This window comes from Salvelinus fontinalis, chromosome 3 (genome assembly GCF_029448725.1).
Source record: "Salvelinus fontinalis isolate EN_2023a chromosome 3, ASM2944872v1, whole genome shotgun sequence".
In the NCBI taxonomy this organism is placed as follows: Eukaryota; Metazoa; Chordata; class Actinopteri; order Salmoniformes; family Salmonidae; genus Salvelinus; species Salvelinus fontinalis.
Window position 1 is genome coordinate 75,668,269 of NC_074667.1, and position 18,802 is coordinate 75,687,070.

Genomic DNA, 18,802 nt, shown 5'->3' on the forward strand with positions numbered 1-18,802 from the left:
AGCATTGCATTGAGAAAGCCATACAATTCTGCCAAAGTCATGTATGCTTTGGATTGGACCAAACAAAGAACACTGAAAAGCTCTGTGTCTCCAAGAACTATTGTCCAGTCCGCTTTTAGTCACACATAATTTAAAATGAAAATCATTTTAGTTTAGTTAGTTATTTCTTGGTCTATTTAGTCAGTTACCGTTGTGAATTGCAGCTGGAAAATATTTTTGTCGACCAAATGAACACTGGACACATTTTTTTGACTTTTAGTAAATACTTAACGCTTATTTTTCTTTAAAACCGCATTGTCGGTTAAGGGCTTGTAAGTAAGCATTTCACTGTAAATATTTGGCGCATGTGACCAATAGATTTTGATGTGTGGGCATGGATGTGGGTACACAGCCACTGTGGCCCCCACCACCATCTAAGTTGCCCATCCCTGCTCTAGTCTTTCCCCTGCTTCCCAATGCTGATCATTGTCCCACATATTTAGAATGGGAAGACCAGTCAGTTCCAGTTGTGTTATTGGACTGTGTTACTGCAGTGTTTCTCTAACACACTGGAATTCTCAGCTGCATTTTCCTCCTCTCTCTTGTCTCTCAATCCCCCCCTTCATCTCTCTTCCCTTTCCCTCTTGGCCTCTTTCTCATATAATCTCTTTCCCCCCCCTAACTTTCTATCTTCCCCTTTCTCTCTCTCTTTCTGCATAGCTGCTGCTCCTGCTCATTATATAACCCATTTCTTTCTGCAGTGTGTGTGTGTTGGACTGCAGAGAGCGAGCTAGTGTAACCAAGCCCCAAGCAGTGAGAGGGAGTTTGTTAGGACATGAGGAGAAAGGGGGGTGGGGTGAGGAAGGAGCACTGCAGACTGTGTGTGCAGATAGAAGGCTACAGAACTACTGTTGTCTGACTGGCTGACTGTCTTGCAGGCTGACTGGCTGACTGTCTTGCAGGCTGACTGGCTGACTGGCTGACTGTCTTGCAGGCTGACTGGCTGACTGTCTTGCAGGCTGACTGGCTGACTGTCTTGCAGGCTGACTGGCTGACTGTCTTGCGGGCTGACTGGCTGACTGTCTTGCGGGCTGACTGGCTGACTGTCTTGCGGGCTGACTGGCTGACTGTCTTGCGGGCTGACTGGCTGACTGTCTTGCGGGCTGACTGGCTGACTGTCTTGCGGGCTGACTGGCTGACTGTCTTGCGGGCTGACTGGCTGACTGTCTTGCGGGCTGACTGGCTGACTGTCTTGCGGGCTGACTGGCTGACTGTCTTGCGGGCTGACTGGCTGACTGTCTTGCGGGCTGACTGGCTGACTGTCTTGCGGGCTGACTGGCTGACTGTCTTGCGGGCTGACTGGCTGACTGTCTTGCGGGCTGACTGGCTGACTGTCTTGCGGGCTGACTGGCTGACTGTCTTGCGGGCTGACTGGCTGACTGTCTTGCGGGCCGACTGGCTGACTGTCTCGCGGGCCGACTGGCCGACTGTCTCGCGGGCCGACTGGCTGACTGTCTCGCGGGCCGACTGGCCGACTGTCTCGCGGGCCGACTGGCCGACTGTCTCGCGGGCCGACTGGCCGACTGTCTCGCGGGCCGACTGGCCGGCTGTCTCGCGGGCCGACTGGCCGGCTGTCTCGCGGGCCGGCTGGCCGGCTGTCTCGCGGGCCGGCTGGCCGGCTGTCTCGCGGGCCGGCTGGCCGGCTGTCTCGCGGGCCGGCTGGCCGGCTGTCTCGCGGGCCGGCTGGCCGGCTGTCTCGCGGGCCGGCTGGCCGGCTGTCTCGCGGGCCGGCTGGCCGGCTGTCTCGCGGGCCGGCTGGCCGGCTGTCTCGCGGGCCGGCTGGCCGGCTGTCTCGCGGGCCGGCTGGCCGGCTGTCTCGCGGGCCGGCTGGCCGGCTGTCTCGCGGGCCGGCTGGCCGGCTGTCTCGCGGGCCGGCTGGCCGGCTGTCTCGCGGGCCGGCTGGCCGGCTGTCTCGCGGGCCGGCTGGCCGGCTGTCTCGCGGGCCGGCTGGCCGGCTGTCTCGCGGGCCGGCTGGCCGGCTGTCTCGCGGGCCGGCTGGCCGGCTGTCTCGCGGGCCGGCTGGCCGGCTGTCTCGCGGGCCGGCTGGCCGGCTGTCTCGCGGGCCGGCTGGCCGGCTGTCTCGCGGGCCGGCTGGCCGGCTGTCTCGCGGGCCGGCTGGCCGGCTGTCTCGCGGGCCGGCTGGCCGGCTGTCTCGCGGGCCGGCTGGCCGGCTGTCTCGCGGGCCGGCTGGCCGGCTGTCTCGCGGGCCGGCTGGCCGGCTGTCTCGCGGGCCGGCTGGCCGGCTGTCTCGCGGGCCGGCTGGCCGGCTGTCTCGCGGGCCGGCTGGCCGGCTGTCTCGCGGGCCGGCTGGCCGGCTGTCTCGCGGGCCGGCTGGCCGGCTGTCTCGCGGGCCGGCTGGCCGGCTGTCTCGCTGTCTGGCCGGCTGTCTCGCCGGCGGGCTCGCTCGCTGACTGACTGACTGGCTAGCTGTCTCACTGACTGACTGATAGGCCTCCTCTTGGTCTAGCTGGTGAGTCACATTTTTGTGTTTTCTCTGCCAGAAGTTAAGCTCATTCAGTCAGAATCCTCAGAACATTTAGCATTTCTGCTGAGGTGTTGCAGGTCTTCTCCAGGCTCAGGCTGCACAGGGAGATCTAGTTTTCATGTTTGTTGACCTGACAAGTTGTTTTATGTGAAATGTTAGCATATCTCAGGTGGTTTAACTTGGAATGGCAGCCAGGTAATGGAGCCAACACATCCAGCTCCAGCTATTGCCCTGCTCTGCTTTTTCCCGCGTTGCTGTTTCTCTGTGCTGCATCGACATAGCAAGACTTTGGTAGAATACCAGCTTTTAATGTTAGCATATATCCACTGGTTTGAAAAGCTGGTATAGCTAGCTTAGCTCTAACACCTCCAGCTATTACTCTGCTGTTTTTGTCTCTCTGCTGTTTTTGTCTCTCTGCTGTTTGTCTCTCTGCTGTTTGTCTCTCTGCTGTTTTTGTCTCTCTGCTGTTTTTGTCTCTCTGCTGTTTTTGTCTCTCTGCTGTTTTTGTCTCTCTGCTGTTTTTGTCTCTCTGCTGTTTTTGTCTCTGCTGTTTTTGTCTCTCTGCTGTTTTTGTCTCTCTGCTGTTTTTGTCTCTCTGCTGTTTTTGTCTCTCTGCTGTTTGTCTCTCTGCTGTTTTTGTCTCTCTGCTGTTTTTGTCTCTCTGCTGTTTTTGTCTCTCTGCTGTTTGTCTCTCTGCTGTTTTTGTCTCTCTGCTGTTTTTGTCTCTCTGCTGTTTGTCTCTCTGCTGTTTGTCTCTCTGCTGTTCAGCATTGAGTTCAGCTGTTGAGGCGTTGATTTCTCTGGCGGGGAGGTGGTGGGGGTGTACACTTGACATTTCACAATCACTTTTAACCACAGTCTGGAGGGAATAATACAGCCACAACATTCTATATGTATGTGTGCATCCCAAATGACCCTCTATATAGTGCACTACTACTATATACTATATAGTGCACTACTAAAAGTAGTGCACTATATAGGGTGCCATTTGGGACATGACTACATGATATCTATTTTGCCACTAATGGAAGAAATGAATACCTGATTTAATGGCTGATTGGGCCTAGTTGTTGACACAGCCCTGATGGAGTGGCCTAAAGTGGGACTGCTCTTAATGAGTGTTAATTGGATGTTTTAGTCTATGACTGAAGAGTGATTCTGTCAAGTAGGGCTGGGCGCAATGCCGCTATAGACAAAATATATCCTGATATTTTTCTCTGTTTTTACATGTATGGCAGTATTTTACATAATTTGATGTTTCTGAATAATCCATTTCTAAATACGTTTTGAGTCAGGGGTCGCGTTAACGCAGAATTCTGCTTTCTTTAACCTAAAAAGAAAAAAAATATATATATATATTTTGCTGCGTTTTGTAAACGTAGATCTAAAATGCTTTTTGTAATTTCTGCTCGGTATCAGACACATCTTGTGCTTCAGTTGCACTTCTCCACTTGGATGAGAATTCCCCAACAGCCATTCTATCAGCAGACAGTACTGTGATTGATGTGGAGATACTTTTCTTGGTGTAGCCTACATTTCTCTAGTAAAATGCAAGATTAAGTTCAAGCAAAACGTTAGGAAATGTAGCTGCATTCTTTTCTGTGATCAACATTAGAAATAGGATGGCCACGCATCGTTTCAGATGTGGAAAAGGTCAAGGGGTCTGTTACTTTTCAAATGCACTGTATTAGCAACCCTAGTTGTTGCATATTAGATCTCCCCTCTTTCTGCAGTTCTAATGGATATCTTCATCTGTCACATGAAACCAGTTCTAATGGATATCTTCATCTGTCACATGAAACCAGTTCTAATGGATATCTTCATCTGTCACATGAAACCAGTTCTAATGGATATCTTCATCTGTCACATGAAACCAGTTCTAATGGATATCTTCATCTGTCACATGAAACCAGTTCTAATGGATATCTTCATCTGTCACATGAAACCAGTTCTAATGGATATCTTCATCTGTCACATGAAACCAGTTCTAATGGATATCTTCATCTGTCACATGAAACCAGTTCTAATGGATATCTTCATCTGTCACATGAAACCAGTTCTAATGGATATCTTCATCTGTCACATGAAACCAGTGAGCTTTTGACAACTGTTTTCCAGCTAATTGCATTATGGAACGAACATTTGTGCGCAGCCTACTGCCTTGTGCGCGGCCTACTGCCTTGTGCGCGGCCTACTGCCTTGTGCGCGGCCTACTGCCTTGTGCGCGGCCTACTGCCTTGCGCGCAGCCTACTGCCCTGTGCGCGGCCTACTGCCCTGTGCGTAAATCAAATTTTATTGGTCTCATACACATGGTTAGCAGATGTAAATGCGAGTGTAGCGAAATGCTTGTGCTTCTAGTTCTTACCATGCAGTAATATCTAACAAGTAATTTAACAATTTCACTACTACCTTTTACACATAAGTGTAAAGGAAAGAATAAGAATATGTACATATAAATATATGGGTGAGCGATGGCCCAACGACATAGGCAAGATGCAGTAGATGGTATAGAGTACAGTATACATATATGAGATGGGTATTGAAACATTATATAAAGTGGCATTGTTTAAAGTGACTAGGGATACATTGCATCTAATTTTTTATTTTTTAAAGTGGCTAGAGATTTGAGTCAGTATGTTGGCAGCAGCCGCTCAATGTTAGTGATGGCTGTTTAACAGTCTGATGGCCTTGAGATAGAAGCTGTTTTTCAGTCTCTCGGTCCCAGCTTTGATGCACCTGTACTGACATCGCCTTCTGGATGATAGCGGGGTGAACAGGCAGTGGCTCGGGTGGTTGTTGTCCTTGATGATCTTTTTGTCCTTCCTGTGACATCGAGTGGTGTAGGTGTCCTGGAGGGCAGGTAGTTTTCCCCCGGTGATGCATTGTGCAGACCTCACTACCCTCTGGAGAGCCTTACGGTTGTGGGCGGAGCAGTTGCTGTACCAGGCGGGGATACAGCCCAACAGGATGCTCTCGATTGTGCATCTGTAAAAGTTTGAGTGTTTTTGGTGACAAGCCAAATTTCTTAAGCCTCGTGAGGTTGAAGAGGCACTGTTGCGCCTTCTTCACCATGGTGTCTGTGTGGGTGGGCCATTTCAGTTTGTCCATGATGTGTACACCAAGGAACTTTCCACCTTCTCCACTACTGTCCCGTCGCTGTGGATAGGGGGGTGCTCCCTCTGCTGTTTCCTGAAGTCCACGATCATCTCCTTTGTTTTGTTGAGTGTGAGGTTATTTTCCTGACACCACACTACGAGGGCCCTCAAACAACACATCCGTTTCAGTAGCTATAGTTAGCTAGCTAACTATATAGCTAGGTGTCATCTAAAATAACCCTAATTTATTAGACAGTTATTATTTAATTAATGGTCGGACCCATCTATGTGAATCTAGCCAAAATAAGGATTCGCCACAATAGTGGACATTGCGGTTAGCCTTCAAAATAAAAGTATGGCTTAATTCTACTATTTGTATTCATTTGCATTACTGTCAATGACATACTGGAATTTGTGGTTTGGCCTTCAAAATAAAAGTATGTAATTGACAGTAATGCAAATGAATACAGATATTAGAATTATGCCATACTTTTATTTTGAAGGCAAACTGCAAATTCCACTACTGCCTAATCCTTATTGTGGCTAGCTTCACAACACATAACCCGGTGCGGTCAAGCCTCACAAACCAGATGAAGCTAGCTGGCTGCTTATAACGTTAGCTTTGGGCAACAGGGTTATGTTGCTGACTAGCTATTTATTTTCATGAACTGAAGTTCAACTTCAATAGGCGAACAACAAATAGCTAATACTTACTCACAAGGATTCCTAAATCATTGCTAAGAATAACGTAAATGACTGCAGGTACGACTGGTCATTGTTTTCAGGCTAGTTGTATTGGTGCTAGCTAGGTACCAAGCTAAAGCTAGCTACCCCAGAAGTTGCAGTTAAACAAATTATGCTTTATTACCAACGCGGTATTGTAAACACATCGTTCGTGGCCGGTTTTTGCTTGTTTGCAATTTTTTTGTACAGCTTTGACAGTGCTGCTGTATCTTTTTTGACACAAAAGACCCAAACGGCGTTCCATAGTATGTATGTCGTGAAGCTAATAGCAGTGACACTATTACTGTGTAACTCCGGTAGGGCAACATCTGAATAATAGCACACTTGGTAGTCTGTACCGGTGCTCGACCAGTCGGCGAAAGCCAACATCACCCACGACAGAGAACGGTTTATTGTCAAGGGCAGTGAATTATCTTGCCTTTAATGGGTTTTGCCTTTGAGTTGTCTCGCTGAAATTGTGTTACTCTTTCAAATGACTGCTCAATCCACACAGCAGACATTGTGGGCTAGTTTAGGAATGCTGTGCTGCACGTTTAGCGCAAAATTTTACGTGGCGTCACTACGTCATGTACCTATGTTATATAGGTATGCACGTCAGCTTTTACATCGGTTTTGCACATCGGGGCGTTAAACTAGACATCGGCCGGTACCGATGTTGGCATTTTTAGCTAATATCGGCCTATTCCGATATGTTCACCGATATATTGTGCATCCCTACTTATAATGTTAAGAAATAATAGTTTTAGCAGTCTGATCTGTGGCATTAGACTCGATGCTTTTTAAAGAATGTCGTCCAGCTAGGCCTACTGGTTGAATGACTTTGGGATCTATCGTCCGACAACTGTACCAGGGTCTGTTTGGAATAGGCAATCGAATAGGGAAACTTTTCCACTATGGTGTGTAGTAGATTGACAGGCTAGGGATTTTGCTGTAAGTTACTCATCTTGTTGACTGAGGAAAAGTACATGTGGACAGTCATTCTAACATCTTCAAATGTTGGCTATCAGAATTTGTTAAGAAGGAGCGCACATCATTGTATCCTCGACTTGCATGTTCTGTTAATTAATTACCATAATATAAATATGATTTCTGTCATTCTGAGCACTGTGGGTGGACTCCCTGATCAGGTTAAGCACCCAATGCATATGGGTCTGATACATTTCTCAAATGCCGGTAAATTTAAAATGCTGCAGGTCAAATATCCGGTGCCTGATTTTCCTAACAGAACCAAACTACTGTGCTCCCATACTCCCTTAAAAGACATTGCTTAAAAACATTGGGGGGGAAATCGGCAATACTACGGTTGGCCAATATACCGTAGCCAGTATACACTTCCTCAGAACAGTCAGAATTAATCTAAGATATCTCAAGAAAGCTCATTAATTTTGATATTTTGGCCAAAGAGTTCTTAATCGTGCAATTTTACTGTTTGGTGCAATATTTTTCTATGAAAAGATGTCAACAAAAACGAGGCGTCTCTTGTTGAATGACAATACTTTGAGGAATCCCTACTGTTGACCAATCGCCGACAAAGGGGCGTAGGCTTCGGCTCCAGAAAATGTATTCCCGAACAGCCAATTTAAATCCTTCACCGAAGTTCAAAATGAGGAAAAACGTCACAATGTCATAATATATGCAGAAACTCTACCAAACTGTTTCAGCTGGGAAGCATGCGAACGCCTTTAGGGGCAAAGTGTTGGGTTTTAGATTCAGCCCTTGACTGCTGTAGATAGAACTTCATTGCCCCCTAGTGGACATTACACAATAGGACCATATTCTGCATTGTGAATTCACGTGGAATACTAATAAATTGTTCTTATCGGATAACACATTTTTAAGCGTTAAGAAAATGGTTCCATTCGTCACATCTCTACTGAGTAATATATGAATTCACTCACAGTACGACAAGAGAATATAGAAGCAGTCAGATAAAGCCAAACAGAGAGGAGTGTACACAGAGCGAAAGAGGAAATGGCAGAGGGATTTGAATAGAGACCGAGATGGTACAGATGGTGAGAATATGTTGAAAGAAGCAGAGAGGGAAAATAGAAGAGGGACTGGGTGGAATGAGAGCGGTGGATGTTTTGGTCTGAGGAGGAGGAAGCGAGAGCGTTCTTCACCTGCAATGCAGTGCGAGGCTGAGTCAACCAATCAGAGCTAAGCAGAGAGGATAGGGGGTGGGGCCAGGCACTGACTACAGCCAAGGAGATTTCTTGTCAGAGAGGGAGAGCGTGAATGAGCGGGAGGGAGAGAGAGAAGCAGCGTCAAGCTCTACTTTGCCTGAGCCTGTTGTGACACTGATGCTCACAGATTTCTCCTCTCTCATCCTTCTCTCTGCATTGCTCCCTTCTCTTCCTTTCCCATTGCTGTGCTCTTCTTTCTCTTTCTTTCCCTGTACTTCTCCCCTCTTTTTCCCCCCGAACAACTACCGTCTGCTCTCTTCTTCCTCCTCACACTCACCCCCTCTTTCTCTCCATCTCATTCCCCTCTCCTGTCCTCTTTTGGTGCATGGAGAGAGGGTCTCTGGCCCCCACCTGCGTCCCTCCTCTCCACCTCCCTCCATGGGCGTCCGAGCATCCTGCAGGTAAGCGGAGAGGGAGAGTCTGTCGGGGGTCTCTGCACTTGCATGTCCTTGAAGTACCCCTGCGGTGAGTGTGTGTGAGCTGTAACAGCTGGACTCTGTCCTCTCCGGTGGTCCTCAGGTTTGAGGACGCAGGAGAGACAGTTCAGGGATTTAGGGAGAGTCTGTCTGCCAACACGGTCTGTTTTCCATTTCCAGTCCTCAAGTACCCCCCCCCCCCCGTCCCCGTCAAGCACAACTGATTCAACTTGTCAATTAATCATCACAGCCATGATCAGTTGAATGAGGCGTGTTTGTCCGGGGCTACAATAAAGATGTGTACCGTTGGGGATACTGGAGGACTGGAGTGGGGAATCACTGCTCTTGCCTAACTGGGTATGTAATGGTGCTCAGGGGAGGTCTGTTGCTCTGGCTCTGATGTTTGAATCTGGTCAAGGTTAGACAGAAACGGGACAGTAAAGGAAGGAGGTGTGTGTGTTGGGGGGAAAAATGCAAAAACGTGTGACGGTTGCTCATCAATGGAGATGGGAAATGGCAATGACATTTGTTGGAGTGTCTGGCTCGCTCTCTCCTTTCTGATTCTTGCGTAGTGTCATGTTGGGTAAGCATCAACAGAGGCAGGTGTTCAGGTCTGTGTGGTTGGAAGGAACCAGGTTCTGTTTTATCCTCCACTCCGACAGGTGTGAGGATTGGAGTGCGGCTTGGGCAATTATGACATTTTGTCTCCCGGTTATTGTCATGCCAACATTCAACAGTAACATGTTTTCACAACAAAACATATTTCATTAAACTGTTGACAGGTCCTCTCTCTGCACACTCGAATGGAATGAAGGAGAGATACAAACGCACTGCGGTGAGATTCTGTAGCTAAAGATAATGCGTCAACCTATTTAATTATGAAAAAAAAAATATATATATATATATATATATATATATATATATATATATATATATATATATATATATATATATATATTACTTACTAGGCTATTCAAATTCACTATAATTGTAGGCTAACGGTAAGCTGCCCTGCACAATCAATGATCCAACGGCATCACCGAGGCCTGTACGTTCTCTCCCAGACTCATTGATACAACGTTTGGAGTCCATCCAGAATGCATAATACAGTCCAAACGCAGAGGTGATTTACTAGAATGTTGAAGTACAGGCTAAACCAGTGGTTCCCAAACTTTTTATAGTCCCCTACCCCTTCAAACGTTCAACCTCCAGCCGTCTTCCCCTTCGAACCTTCAACCTCCAGCTGTCTTCCCCTTCAAACGTTCAACCTCCAGCCGTCTTCCCCTTCAAACGTTCAACCTCCAGCCGTCTGTCCCTTCAAACGTTCAACCTCCAGCTGTGTACCCCATCTAGCACCAGGTTCAGCGCACTCTCAAATGTATTTTTGTGTTTGCCATCATGGTATTGGCTATTCCATTGATGCACTGAAGACATCTTAAATCATTTTGTTTTTTCTATGTGTTGTATAACGGCACAATCATTATTTTAATTCAGTTTTTTTGGGGGGGGGGGCCCATCCACAACGACCGTGTTGGAGGGAGAGAGTGTAGAGGAGGTGGGACGGAAAATAGCAGACTACAGCTTTGGGTTAGGGGGATAGACAACAGCACAGCAGCAAACATTGAAGGTTAGACAGGATACTGAGACGTGTCATTGACAGGACCTGTTTGCTGTGTGCGTGACTACGTCAGAATGTTCTGGATTTTATTTCTGGGTTGTGTGAGACTGATAAACAGAATGCTGGCAGTGTTCCTCCTGCTGCTGTACAACCTAAGGTGTGTGTGTGTGTGTGTGTGTGTGTGTGTGTGTGTGTGTGTGTGTGTGTGTGTGTGTGTGTGTGTGTGGGTGGGCTGGAACATTTCTGAAAGCCAAGGCTCACATTGATTTAACCCTCGTCAATACCAGGCGCCCAGACAGGCCCGCGCAGGCGACACACATGCACCCTCTCCTCCTTATTGTTCAAACATTTACTCGACTCCACACTTATCTTTTCTCAATCATAAAGAGAAGTGATGGCGATGTTTAGACAGATGGAGCCGTGTTCCTCTATGTGAAATCTGTGGGTGTGAAGATGAAGAATAGCAATAGAATTATCTGTAATACCACCTCCCCCTACAGTGTTAGACCTGGAGCCAGTAGAGGAAAAATGGCCACCAGCGAGTGTTGTGTATGCTGATGGATCCCTGTGGCAGCACTATAGACTGCTGCTTTTGTGGACAAAGACCGTGGCTCTTTCTCGCACCCTCTCACTTCGCCCTCCTTTTTCAAAACATAGGCTATTGGAGAAGGTCCGAGGGAAGGGACCTTGGACTTCTCCTCCAATACGGTTAAGAAGGACGCAAGGAGATGGCATGCAAGGAATCGAGTGGAGATGAGTTGAGAAACATCCCTTGAAATTGTCCCTGAAGCTCAACATAGTGCTGCTGTACTTAACTCCTGGCCCCTCTCAGCTAGCCAATCATAGCTGACAGGAGAACATAACAGTGGTCTCACACAGATCAGATGTTGGGTTCTTCTGAGGATGGAGAGGCTGTGACTGTATGGCCTAGCTAGTTGCTGATTGGTTGGTGGGCAGTGGAACAGCTTCTGATGGGAGAAGGAGAAAAGATAGTAAACATTCTATAGGCATGTCTTTGTGTCTTTGGCATGTCTTTGGCATGTCTTTGAAGCATGATGCCTGTGTGTGGTGTTAGAATGTCTGTGGGTTGGGTTCCGAATAGAACTTGGGGCTGTGGCATAGGAATAGAATTCTAGTTCTTTGGGCTGTGGTCCCATGTGTGTAATTGGAATGTCTACATGACATTCTTGGGAGTGTCTTGCCTAGCCACAGGCAGCAGCACATAACATTGTTGAAGTTGAATCCGTCTACCCTGACAGTTATGTGACAGAGGAGGATCTGAAATCCCTGGTTTAGATTCTGGCTGGGATTCAGTGCTATCGGGGATTTGGACAATGTGCCATTTAAAGGTCATATCCGATTGGGCCGTTATATGCCGCATTTACGGTGAATGTCACCTTTGCGAGCGCGGGAACATTTTCTTTTAAAACGTGCAATGCAGACGAATCCCGGCCTCAGTGTATTGTTTAGTCTAGTGGTCGACGGGAGCCTGTCTGAGGTAACTGTTGTTAACGTTGGGTGCCTGCTCTTGTTTTTTTCTCTGTGGTAACAACTGGTGTCTTTCCATTTCCTCAAGTCTTTTCCCCTGGTCAGACCTGTTCAGGATTTTTTATAATTCATAACCCCACCCTGACACACACACACACACACACACTAGGCTTGTCACGATACCAACATTTTGATCTGCATGTCATTGTGTCAGTAGGGGGAAGATACTGCATGAAACCTTCTTTACTCTTCAGTTAAGACACACTGTCTCCCTAAAACATTAGGCACCAAACAGAATTTAAGGAGCACCAGAAAGAAATAGATTTGATCTACACTGAACAAAAAATATAAATGCAACATGTAGTGTTGGTCCCGTGTCTCATTAGCCGAAATCAACGATCCCAGAAATGTTCCATATGCACAAAAAGCTTATTTCGTTCAAATGTTGTGCACAAATTTGTTTACATCGCTGTTAGTGAGCATTTGTCCTTTGCCAAGATAATCCATCCTTCTGACAGGTGTGACATATCAAGAAGCTGATTTAACAGCATGATCATTATTAGAGGTCGACCGATTAATCGGAATGGCAGATTAATTAGGGCCGATTTCAAGTCTTCATAACAATCGGTAATCAGCATTTTTGAACGCCGATTATGGCCGATTACATTGCACTCCACGAGGGCACTGCGTGGCAGGCTGACCACCTGTTATACGAGCGCAGCAAGGAGCCAAGGTAAGTTTCTAGCTAGCATTAAACTTATCTTATAAAAAACAATCACTCTTAACATAATCACTAGTTAACTACACATGGTTGATGTTATTACTTGTTTATCTAGCTTGTCCTGCATTGCATATAATCGATGTGGTGCCTGTTAATTTATCATCGAATCACAGCCTACTTCGCCAAACGGGGATTTAACAAACGCATTCGTGAAAAAAGCACAGTCGTTGCACCAATGTGTACCTAACCATAAACATCAATGCTTTTCTAAAAATCAATACACAAGTATATATTTTTAAATCTGCGTATTTAGTTAATATTGCCTGCTAAAATGAATTTATTTTAACTAGGGAAATTGTGTCACTTCTCTTGCGTTCTGTGCAAGCAGAGTCAGGGTATATGCAGCAGTTTGAGCCGCCTGGCTCGTTGCGAACTGTGTGAAGACTATTTCTTTCTAACAAAGACCGTAATTAATTTGCCAATATTTTACATAATGACATAACATTGAAGGTTGTACAATGTAACAGCAATAATTAGACTTAGGGTTGCCACCCGTTAGATAAAATATGGAACGGTTTCGTATTTCACTGAAAGAATAAACGTTTTGTTTTCTAAATTACAGTTTCCAGATTTGACCATATTTATGACCTAAGGCTCGTATTTCTGTGTGTTTATTATATCATAATTAAGTCTATGATTTGATATTTGATAGAGCAATCTGACTGAATGGTGTAGGCAGCAGCACGCTCGTAAGCATTCATTCAAACAGCACTTCCCTGCATTTGCCAGCAGCTCTTCGCAATGCTTGAAGCAGCACTGTTTGACTTCAAGTCTATCAACTCCCGAGATTTGACTGGCAATACTATAGTGCCTATAAGAACATCCAATAGTCAAAGGTATATGAAATACAAAATGTATAGAGAGAAATAGTCCTATAATAACTACAACCTAAAACTTCTTACCTGGGAATATTGAAGACTCATGTTAAAAGGAACCACCAGCTTTCATATATTCTCATGTTCTGAGCAAGGAACTTAAACGTTAGCTTTTTTACATGGCACATATTGCACTTTTACTTTCTTCTCCAACACTGTGTTTTTGCGTTATTTAAACCAAATTTAACATGTTTCATTATTTAATTGAGTCTAAATAGATTTTTATTTATGTATTATTTTAAGTTAAAATAAGTCTTCATTCAGTGTTGTAATTGCCATTTTTCCAAATTATATATATATAAAAAATAGGTCTATTTAAAAAAATGTTTTTAAATGTATTTTTTTAATTTTTTAAATTAATATAAAAAAAAGTAAAACATTTTTTTTATATATCTTTTTTTTATCGGTATCAGCTTCTTTTGGTCCTCAAATGGTCCTCCAGACATGTCACCCATTGAGCATGTTTGGGTTGCTCTGGATCGCCGTGTACGACAGCGTGTTCCAGTTCCCGCCAATATCCACAAACTTCGCACACCAATTGAAGTGGGACAACATTCCAAATGCCACAATAAACAACCTGATCAGCTCTATCGTGCTGCATGAGGCAAATAGTGGTCATACCAGATACGGACTCGTACACACCAGATTCCACACTCGTACTTTTTCTTTTTTTTTACGATATTTTGACCAACAGATGCATATCTGTATTCCCAGTCATGTGAAATCCATAGATTAGGGCTTAAATAATTAATTCCAGTTGACTGATTTCCTTTTATGAACTCAGTAAAATCTTTTAAATTGTAGCATGTTGCGTTTATATTTAGTTCTGTGTAGTTTAGTCTTCCATTAGGCCTATATGAATCCTACCTTTTTTTTAAGCACATATCCTGAGTAGCAAACCCTTTCTTCTTTCTGTGCCAATCAAATTTGCCTACCTACTGTCAAGTTGTTAGCTAGCTAGGTAACATGACTGAACTACGTTGTTTGTTATCAAACCAATAATTTGCGACCCGGGACTAGTTTAAAGCGGCACGCGACATGATTTGTAAAATTATATAAAAGGCAAATCCCGCTGGAAAGAAAAAGGCGTGTCTGGTAACACGGGTCATATTTCTATAACTGTTTAGACTAGAAACAAGACCTCTGGTAACACGGGTCATATTTCTATAACTGTTTAGACTAGAAACAAGACCTCTGGTAACACGGGTCATATTTCTATAACTGTTTAGACTAGAAACAAGACCTCTGGTAAAACGGGTCATATTTCTACAACTGTTTAGACTAGAAACAAGACCTCTAGTAACACGGGTCATATTTCTACAACTGTTTAGACTAGAAACAAGACCTCTGGTAACACGGGTCATATTTCTATAACTGTTTAGACTAGAAACAAGCCCTCTGGTAACACGGGTCATATTTCTACAACTGTTTAGACTAGAAACAAGACCTCTGGTAACACGGGTCATATTTCTATAACTGTTTAGACTAGAAACAAGACCTCTGGTAACACGGGTCATATTTCTACAACTGTTTAGACTAGAAACAAGACCTCTGGTAACACGGGTCATATTTCTACAACTGTTTAGACTAGAAACAAGACCTCTGGTAACACGGGTCATATTTCTATAACTGTTTAGACTAGAAACAAGACCTCTGGTAACACGGGTCATATTTCTATAACTGTTTAGACTAGAAACAAGACCTCTGGTAACACGGGTCATATTTCTATAACTGTTTAGACTAGAAACAAGACCTCTGGTAACACGGGTCATATTTCTATAACTGTTTAGACTAGAAACAAGACCTCTGGTAACACGGGTCATATTTCTATAACTGTTTAGACTAGAAACAAGACCTCTGGTAACACGGGTCATATTTCTATAACTGTTTAGACTAGAAACAAGACCTCTGGTAACACGGGTCATATTTCTATAACTGTTTAGACTAGAAACAAGACCTCTGGTAACACGGGTCATATTTCTATAACTGTTACTAGAAACAAGACCTCTGGTAACACGGGTCATATTTCTATAACTGTTTAGACTAGAAACAAGACCTCTGGTAACACGGGTCATATTTCTATAACTGTTTAGACTAGAAACAAGACCTCTGGTAACATGGGTCATATTTCTATAACTGTTTAGACTAGAAACAAGCAGTTTTCTTTGCTGTAAAGCTGCAGGCATGCCTGTGCTCCATTTTCACTCTTGACAGTGAGGCAGCATGACAGTTATAGAAATAAGATTTGATTTGAACTTGCACAGTCTACTCTGTCTGATCTGTGCTCTTAATAATAACAAATTATACAAAGTATCAACATTGCTCGCTTTTCGCTCTGCTCTTATGTAACAAATGTACAAATCTAACAAAAGACTAATCTGGGTCTGGGTCCCTGCTCGCCATCACTGCTAAATGATAGATCCCAAAATAAAATGAAGGCGAAATAGACGCGTGGGAAGAGTGGACGGAGAGAAGCAGGCGTGAGGATGGCTGATTACAGCTGTCACGTGATCTGTACATGAGAGTGAAGTGGATATGATTGGACCTGAACATACAAGAGACTGGAGGCTGTTGTTTCAATTCAACTGAATTTATAAACAACACTGACTTTATAAACAGGCGCCAGCAGGTTCTTTGGGTCGGTAGGGCTGAAGAAGTTGGTAGTATCATATGAAACGGTATTACGGTGCTCTAAAATGTTTATCGTGAGTATCATAATGTTTTGGTACTGCAATATTACCACACACATTATCTGAGGGACACTCCCATCTCTCCCTCCCTCTGGCTTGGTTTAGACTGGTCCCATCTCTCCCTCCCTCTGGCTTGGTTTAGACTGGTCCCATCTCTCCCTCCCTCTGGCTTGGTTTAGACTGGTTCCATCTCTCCCTCCCTCTGGCTTGGTTTAGACTGGTCCCATCTCTCCCTCCCTCTGGATTGGTTTAGACTGGTCCCATCTCTCCCTCCCTCTGGCTTGGTTTAGACTGGTCCCATCTCTCCCTCCCTCTGGCTTGATTTAGACTGGTCCCATCTCTCCCTCTCTCCCTCTGGCTTGGTTTAGACTGGTCCCATCTCTCCCTCCCTCCCTCTGGCTTGATTTAGACTGGTCCCATCTCTCCCTCACTCCCTCTGGCTTGATTTAGACTGGTCCCATCTCTCCCTCCCTCTGGCTTGATTTAGACTGGTCCCATCTCTCCCTCCCTCCCTCTGGCTTGGTTTAGACTGGTCCCATCTCTCCCTCCCTCCCTCTGGCTTGATTTAGACTGGTCCCATCTCTCCCTCACTCCCTCTGGCTTGATTTAGACTGGTCCCATCTCTCCCTCACTCCCTCTGGCTTGGTTTAGACTGGTCCCATCTCTCCCTCACTCCCTCTGGCTTGGTTTAGACTGGTCCCATCTCTCCCTCCCTCCCTCTGGCTTGGTTTAGACTGGTCCCATCTCTCCCTCCCTCCCTCTGGCTTGGTTTAGACTGGTCCCATCTCTCCCTCCCTCCCTCTGGCTTGGTTTAGACTGGTCCCATCTCTACCTCCCTCCCTCTGGCTTGGTTTAGACTGGTCCCATCTCTCCCTCCCTCCCTCTGGCTTGGTTTAGACTGGTCCCATCTCTCCCTCCCTCTGGCTTGGTTTAGACTGGTCCCATCTCTCCCTCCCTCTGGCTTGATTTAGACTGGTCCCATCTCTCCCTCCCTCCCTCTGGCTTGGTTTAGACTGGTCCCATCTCTCCCTCCCTCCCTCTGGCTTGATTTAGACTGGTCCCATCTCTCCCTCACTCCCTCTGGCTTGATTTAGACTGGTCCCATCTCTCCCTCCCTCTGGCTTGATTTAGACTGGTCCCATCTCTCCCTCCCTCCCTCTGGCTTGGTTTAGACTGGTCCCATCTCTCCCTCCCTCCCTCTGGCTTGGTTTAGACTGGTCCCATCTCTCCCTCCCTCCCTCTGGCTTGGTTTAGACTGGTCCCATCTCTCCCTCCCTCCCTCTGGCTTGGTTTAGACTGGTCCCATCTCTCCCTCCCTCCCTCTGGCTTGGTTTAGACTGGTCCCATCTCTCCCTCCCTCCCTCTGGCTTGGTTTAGACTGGTCCCATCTCTCCCTCCCTCCCCTCTGGCTTGGTTTAGACTGGTCCCATCTCTCACTCCCTCCCCTCTGGCTTGGTTTATACTGGTTCCATCTCTCCCTCCCTCCCTCTGGCTTGGTTTAGACTGGTTCCATCTCTCCCTCCCTCCCTCTGGCTTGGTTTAGACTGGTTCCATCTCTCCCTCCCTCCCTCTGGCTTGGTTTAGACTGGTCCCATCTCTCCCTCCCTCCCTCTGGCTTGGTTTAGACTGGTCCCATCTCTCCCTCCCTCCCTCTGGCTTGGTTTGGACTGGTCCCATCTCTCCCTCCCTCCCTCTGGCTTGGTTTAGACTGGTCCCATCTCTCCCTCCCTCCCTCTGGCTTGGTTTAGACTGGTCCCATCTCTCTCTTCCTCCCTCTGGCTTGGTTTAGACTGGTCCCATCTCTCTCTCCCTCTGGCTTGGTTTAGACTGGTCCCATCTCTCTCTTCCTCCCTCTGGCTTGGTTTAGACTGGTCCCATCTCTCTCTTCCTCCCTCTGGCTTGGTTTAGACTGGTCCCATCTCTCTCTTCCTCCCTCTGGCTTGGTTTAGACTGGTCCCATCTCTCCCTCCCTCCCTCTGGCTTGGTTTAGACTGGTCCCATCTCTGCCTCCCTCCCTCTGGCTTGGTTTAGACTGGTCCCATCTCTCCCTCCCTCCCTCTGGCTTGGTTTAGACTGGTCCCATCTCTCCCTCCCTCCCTCTGGCTTGGTTTGTGTAGGGTGCCGTCTTTCGGATGGGACGTTAAACGGGTGTCCTGACTCTCTGAGGTCATTAAAGATCCCATGGCACTTATCGTAAGAGTAGGGTTGTTAACCCCGGTGTCCTGGCTAAATTCCCAATCTGACCCTCAAACCATCATGGTCACCTAATAATCCCCAGTTTACAATTGGCTCATTCATCCCCCTCCTCTCCCCTGTAACTATTCCCCAGGTCGTTGCTGCAAATGAGAACGTGTTCTCAGTCAACTTACCTGGTAAAATAACGTAAA

The 18,802-nt window shown here is 46.3% G+C and overlaps 1 protein-coding gene across 4 annotated transcripts in view; it reads left to right on the forward strand.

Annotated features, from left to right (window-relative positions):
- The window catches only part of srpk1b (SRSF protein kinase 1b), a 52,422-nt gene that overhangs the window by 13,656 nt on the left and 19,964 nt on the right, over positions 1–18,802 (forward strand). The window contains exon 3 of one of the 4 annotated variants that reach the window (XM_055918045.1): positions 8,879–8,948. The exons of 2 other annotated variants lie outside the window; for them this stretch is intronic. In XM_055918045.1, coding sequence (XP_055774020.1) covers positions 8,926–8,948 — 23 coding nt within the window. In that variant the 5' untranslated portion in view covers positions 8,879–8,925. Of the gene's footprint in view, positions 1–6,178; positions 8,949–18,802 lie in introns of those variants that run through there. One more of the 4 variants, XM_055918041.1, reaches the window with a different exon arrangement.